The sequence below is a fragment of the Gobio gobio genome (genome assembly GCF_949357685.1).
Source record: "Gobio gobio genome assembly, chromosome: 6".
Taxonomy (NCBI): Eukaryota; Metazoa; Chordata; class Actinopteri; order Cypriniformes; family Gobionidae; genus Gobio; species Gobio gobio.
In genome coordinates, this window is record NC_137102.1 from 16,581,713 (window position 1) to 16,588,709 (window position 6,997).

At 37.2% G+C, this 6,997-nt stretch overlaps 1 protein-coding gene across 1 annotated transcript in view; it reads right to left on the reverse strand.

Annotated features, from left to right (window-relative positions):
* Nucleotides 1–4,435, reverse strand: part of col11a1b (collagen, type XI, alpha 1b) — a gene marked incomplete at its 5' end in the record, with an annotated part of 98,349 nt that extends 93,914 nt beyond the window's left edge. The window contains one exon of the mRNA XM_079820038.1: nt 4,321–4,435. Coding sequence (XP_079676164.1) covers nt 4,321–4,435 — 115 coding nt within the window. The remainder of the gene's footprint in view (nt 1–4,320) is intronic.
* Nucleotides 4,436–6,997: the final 2,562 nt, after the last annotated feature.

The following is a 6,997-nucleotide window of genomic DNA, read 5'->3' on the forward strand; positions in this document are numbered from 1 at the left end:
ATGTGAAGAAATATCCAGTAGGGATAATTGACCCCCCTACACGCAGATCCATTTACAAAGCCAAACATTCCAGGAGTTAAAGTCACTGGTGCTGGTCACTGCTCCTCTACGGTTATGGCAGCACAGCACGACCCAAACTTTTACAAGCAGTTCAACTCCACCAATATGTCAGGTACTACACTTTATCATGTTGCTGCTGCCAATGTCATATATGAACGGTTCTGGTTTCGTTCAGCCTGCACCCCACAAATGGCCCATTTCTAATGATCCTTAACAAATCTATGCTAATGCTTAAACAGGCTGAGAGATTTATGATATAATTAATCTGGCAATTTAGAGGCTGGTACTGTAAAGTGGACTCTGAGCAGACCTGTAATGTCACACTGATTTATTGCTCTGCTTGAGTCTTTTAGACTTCGTCTTTGATGCCTTGAAAAGGAAAAGTTCCGGCCTCACTCGAGACTGATGAATGAGGATGTACGCAAGGTCAGGGAGATAAGAGCATCAGCTGGGTTACTTACATCCATCACTATCCTACACCACTCCGTGTCCCTAAGACGCATCTGTTTGTCATCGCCACTGAGAACGTTGTGGTTGAGGATGCCGAGTTGTGTGATGTCTCTGAATCTCAGGGGGTTTTAAGGGAATAGGAACAGAGGCTGAATGGATGACTAGCACATAAACACTCCTATTCTGACTCCCCCGCTACCAGAGACTACGAAAACTTCTGAGTCAGGTCAAATGGACATATTTGTCTGCTGGTCAGGCAGCAGACAGGAAGTATCCCTTTCAAAGGGCTAAAAACAATAAACCATACAAACAAGAATGACTAGTTGTTAAGACTCATTACTCTCTTTCTCTCTCTAGACTCCTTAGTGTTGGATTCAAATCAGGGTTTTATTTTCATATGCTTTGACATCACAAAAGGGCTCATTTTCCACCCTGTCCCACTCAACTAAGCCTGGGAAAGCACTTTAGAAGAATTAAACTGAAGTCTTTTGATAGATCAGCCCTATAACACTGTGTGTAAGGCACAATAAAACCAGCAAAACCTTTATAAAATATACAGGACAATGAGCTCCGTTTGTTAAAAATAGACACTGTGGAAAAGTCACTCAGACACTTGGTCATCACAGTAACATTTAATTATATTTTATTTCATTTTAAGGTCAAGAGCGGGGGAAAAAATTCTGAAATTTCTTCTCTTGCTACTGTTTGTAAAAAATAAATGAAAAAAAAAAAAAGCCAAAAAAGTAAAATGTGACTTTTTTTCATTATTTTCTTTAGCCATATGGTAAGAGCGTGCAGGAAGTGCTGATCCGGTAGTTCCTGTTCCACATATGTGGCCCGGAGCTGAAGGGTGGTGCTTTTTTAGGGTTACTGAACATGCTGAACACATTATGGTGTCGGCATGGCACAGCCTGCAGATAACTTCTCCTCAATGTACCACCAACTAAGTCCTAATGCACTGAAAAAACAAACTTATTGTTAATCTAAGCTACTTTTATTTAGCAAGGATGCATTAAATTGATCTACAGGAAAAGTAGAGACATTTACAATGTTACAATTTTTCTTTTAAATGTTCTATTGATTAAATAATTATGAATTGAAATATTTGTGTGTCTCCACAAAATTACTAAGCAACACATTGATAATGAGAATGTTTTTTGAGCACCAAATCAACATTTTAATGATTTATGAAGAATCATGTGACACTGGGCTAGGGTAATGGCTGCTGAAAATAACAGAGCCCTAATAAATTGCATTTTAAAATATATACATAAAAACCATTTAAAAATGTTAATAGTATTTCACAATATTACTGTTTTACTGTATTCTTGATGCAAAACAACCTCTTTAAAAAATGATGAAAGAAGAAAATGATGAAAGATCAGGATGCTTTATAGTTTTGTATAACGTATAGATTTTTCTGAAATATTTGCCTGAAACCGCTTGATTTTCTTTAACTTTAAAACAGCTGCACACAATAAAGCTCAGCGTGTCTACATCCGTGTGCACGTTTGTAAGCTTAATGATGTGGTGAGGTCCTAATGTAGCTTTGTCAAATCAGTCTGTTGAGATTTTCCATTCAAGGTAACCCCCACTGACAAAACAAAGAGCAGCCCTCTGCATTAACATTCTAAATGAGATGTAAAAAAAAATCCTGAATAACAAGCATCCAAACTCTTAAAGGAGAGGGTAATAATCTGAAAGTCTTACGAGCCTCTTCCAAAATACAGTGCTACTGTTTTTTCTTTTCTAAACTCTAAACTAAAGGTCTCTTTGTGCTCTTCATGTCTCTCAGCATTACTGCATACCTAAAGGCCTCATATATTCCAGATGTGGAGAATTGGCAGGAACAGGACCCCCCCTCTCACAGAAGCTCTTAAAAAAATGTCAGTATCCAAAATCCATTAAAGCAGCAAATCAGCACATAGCTCCTAATGAAACTCCACAATTAAAAGTACTGGATAATTATATTGTATTTTCCATTTATTCTACCGGGGGAGAGCCAGTGTCATGGATAATGACACAGCAGAATAAAATATGACTAAAGAACTTAGCATGAAATAATTTATCATCTGCGTAATCCAGCCTCTGAAATGACTATAACCTTGAAGAAATCTGGCAGAAATGTCAAAATGCTGTTAGATATACAAGAGATACAACATCAACTGGCCAGTCAAGAAAAATTATAACATGATTCAGTCTGATCCAACAAGCAATGAAACATCCCAGTACTTCAACATCAGCCCTATTTGTACTATGACAAACATAAAAAGCAAAAAAAGGCCCTGCATACTCATTGGCTGAATCATTGGATATCTCAGTGGGTGTGGCCAATATCTCATGTGGACTTTGTGAACTGCTGTAAGAGATATCTTATATGAATTTAAGTTCAAATAAACAATCCAGAAGACAAGAGCCAAAAGGTAGCTTTCGTGCATGGAATGTAGTTGTGGTCAAGATTATTATTAAACCAAAAATGTGAAAGCTCACTTTGAAAAAATACCCCCACCTCCCAAATTGGCAATTGCAAGTGCAATGTGGTGAAGACATTATCAGGCAGCCATTTTGAAAGAGGTATGTAACATATCTGAAATGGCCATCAGAATAACAACAAAGGAATATACTCTATTTCACTACAGATTAATTATTATATTTTGGATTTGCTTAGTAGGAGAATCCAGGCCCTTTAGAAGACTATTAGAAAGACAATGTATAAAAGCTATTTGTGCTCCTCACAGGTGAGGATAAAGGGTATAATGCCTAGATTTTGATTTTGATTTTTTTTAGAGGATACAAGAGGACTAAATGTATTAATGATGGATAGGGCCACTTTAAACCACTTAAGTGTCCACTTTAAAAGGAGACAATGTGTCAAAGTCAGAGTGCACTTCTACAGTAGCTTTCTGACAGACCGGTCTTTAGTGTGGACTGGGATAGTGTGGAGAAATGGTATCTCTCTCTGTCTGAGCAATACAATTTTCAAATCTAATTCTGGGCACTCGAGTGCCTCACTGGTGTGTGCAGGGTAGTGCAGTTACCATGAATGCTGCCTCATGAACTGATCAAATATAACAGTTACAAAATTAGGGAAAACTACTTTGTGCTATTTATTAAATCACAATATTATGTGAAATAAGCTACATTCAAATAGTTTTCTATATGTAAAACTTTGAAGATCAAGGTCATCGGTGATGTTGATAACTGGGTATTTAAAATACATATAAAAAATGCCTTTTTGGGATAGGCTATAACTCTGAAACCTGTAGGCTGCACACCTTGAAATAAAATCATTTGTCTTATTCCTAATTTCAAATGTTGCACAATGTAGGCTACTAGAAGTAGATAAATCTGTAAAAAAAAAAAAATTAATAATCTCTGTATATATTTCAAAATAAACATCAAATACTGGGTATGTCGAAGGTAGGCTATTAAACAATGAAATTATCATCACAACTTAAGCCACTGATATAACTTAGCTAAAATGAGTAGGTTTTTTTTTCCCTATTCAACATTTTGGTCATTATAATAAGCAAAAATATCATTTTAAATACTCTGTATCTGTATTGAGGTTCACAAATGCGTTTTACCTCGGAACCTATGATAGGCTACCCAAAAATTCTGTCTAGGTAGGCAGCTCAGTAGGTTTTGAGCCACAGCCAATACATCTCACCATACATAGCCGGTGTTTTAATTATATTTTGACGATGAAATGCATTTTACACATTTTAAGTTCCTTACAATTGTATACAGGCTATACTGAGGCTGGCATCACTGGAGGGCTCGCGATGATGCTCCTCGACCTTTCCTTACCTGCTCTCACATGTGTTGCCTGTAGGACAAAAGTCAGACTGAAGATTGCACTTAAAGCGGAGTTCCTGAGGCACTTTTTCGTTTTCCATCTCGTTGACCACCTTTCCTTATCCATGACCGGCGCCCTCAACTGTGTCTTATTTTTTAATTCGTTCCTTTTACACAATCCAGATTGTTATTGTTATTTATTTCTGCACTGCCATGAGCGGAAAATAAAAATCAATTGGTTTTCGTCGAAAACAAACTTCTTAGTCCCTCCGCCCAGCAGTCTCTCAGACTGAAGGTAAACGGGCTCTCATGAAAAAAAAGAAAACCCGTTTGTTCCCTGAAGAGCTGAAGTCTTTAGGAGGGTTGGACGTGTGGACTAAACCTGACCCGTAAGGAAAAAGAAATGAACACGGGAAAATCACCAGTCTTGGAAAGATCCGCCCATTATTTTGATGAGAGCTTCAAAAGTTTGACACCGTTCCCCCGAAAGCTCAGTGCAAAGGTGTATCTGCTCTGAGGGACCTTACAACACCGGGATGATGGTGATGGGACAGCGGTTTACCAGAAGATTGAGTCATCTATCCCCTAGATTGGATTGTCATCCTGCATCCTGAATCAGTGATAGAGGACTCGAAAAGGACTATTTCCATAGCACTACTTTCTCTTGTTACTTTTCACATTTGTAGATTACCATTTGAACATATGTTTTATATATATCAGTGTATTCTTTAATCCTGTCTGTAATTTCCACTGCAGACCTGATGAAATGACATTTTGCTCCACTAGCCTATATAAAAGGTTAGGTGTGATGGCACTTCCAGGTATTGTAGTCAACCCAGGCAAAATGTTGCTCAGAAATCAAGAGGCAAACCAAATGTTGTCCTGTGTAGCCCATTTAAAATTCCTCAAGAAGCAGTGATAGCCAGAAAAGATACTCTCCACATGAATGAGAACTACAGATGAGACTTATTACTGGCCAAATTGGAATTCCTTCCAGAAACAATCTTGAAAGAGTCCACTTATGGGATTGCTGTGGCACAGACGTCTGAAAATAATTACTCTTTAAAAGTCATCGGACAGGTGGCGACTATGTAATCCAGCAGTCCGTTTCTTTCTCCACAGTATAATGTTTAGATGCACAATTGACAGCATAACAGCTGTAACTGAAATTCAGAACACATTAACCATTATTGTGTGTTATCCCACAATAAATTGGAGCCATGCTAATTCTTTTTCAGAATGCAGAGTGAAACAATAAAAGTAAATGAAACAAAGAAACTGTTTCATGTAGTATATCTTCTTTCAAAATGCTGTATAAAATGAGAAGCTATTCACTAAGAGGGGTTCAGAGTTCAAACTCATGTTTTACTTTAAGAAAAGATGCTAAGTGGGCAAAATGCCAAATTCTGACTGAGCTGAACAGAATTATTAAGTTTAATACTTAAAAACCAAGCACAATAGACTACATTTATCAAGCGTAAAACATTCCGGCTTTGTATAAAGTAATGAGAGTGGGAACATGGAAAGATTTCCATGTGTCAGATAGATAACACTACCTTATGCAGTCAGCATTCATTTCTTTCCCACAATAGGGGGTTGAGTAACCATTGCCAGACCATTCTGTCTGGTTTTCAGATGGATAATACATCAACCCAAACTTTGTCCATTCAAGGTTTGTAAATGCTAATTATGTGAATTCGTCTTAGTGTATAATTTTCTTCTTTCTTTTCATTCACATTTTAAAAACTGAAGAAGAAGAAAACCCTAAACGTACGCTGACCCCTTTTTGGGGACAGGCAGAAGAGTTCAAGAATAAAAGACAATATAAAAACATGCGCCTCTAAATGTTTTTATATTTGTTGTTATTCAGTTCAGAAATCAGAACATACAGTTGTCAGCAGCTGGATCCACATTTATGTTCCACATTTATCTATAAACCATGTGATTAAGAAATCAGTGCGCATACATCCAAGTTATACCATGCATTATATAATTATTCTATAATTGTAAGTGAATGACCTTCACTTTTGTTGTTTTTAGACATAGCAAACCTTTCAATTTGTTTGACTAGTTTAACTTGCAGTACAAATTTAACCCAAAAGAAATATGCTCTCATGCCAGACATTTCAGATGTTTGTTCTTCAAAAGCAGTTGAAATATTTTTATACTATATGTTGATCGACCTCAAGTTTTGAGGCATGAGTCGACTACTCTGATCTCTTGTCTGCTCGCTGCTCCAAACCTTCTGATTTCAGTCAGATCTTGACCTCAAAGTTTCTTGTACTAGGTCATTGCTTACATCTTGGCTTTTGAGGTTTTGTCTTGACTTCTGTCTTGGCCTGAGATGAGACCGGCGATTCATCCTCATCTGGATGGTAGTGCTGTGGCATCCTGCTGGTTGAGAGAGATCAACAGGGTTAATGCAATCAGATTTACTGTTATCTGACACTAGTTGAAATTAGTGAGGTAGGCAGAACTTACAGTAAAAGTGTGGGGTAGGTTATGGAAAACTGACCAAACCACAAGACTCTGGAATGTGTTCCAGTCTAAACATAAATTTCATTGCTAAAGAATAACCAGCTGCTTAATATAATTCCTTTATTTATTTATGTGGTAAAATCTACTTCGTTATGCTGTTGCAGCAATGTCAAAGGATATAGTGTATTCAAACTGTATGGACTCATTAATA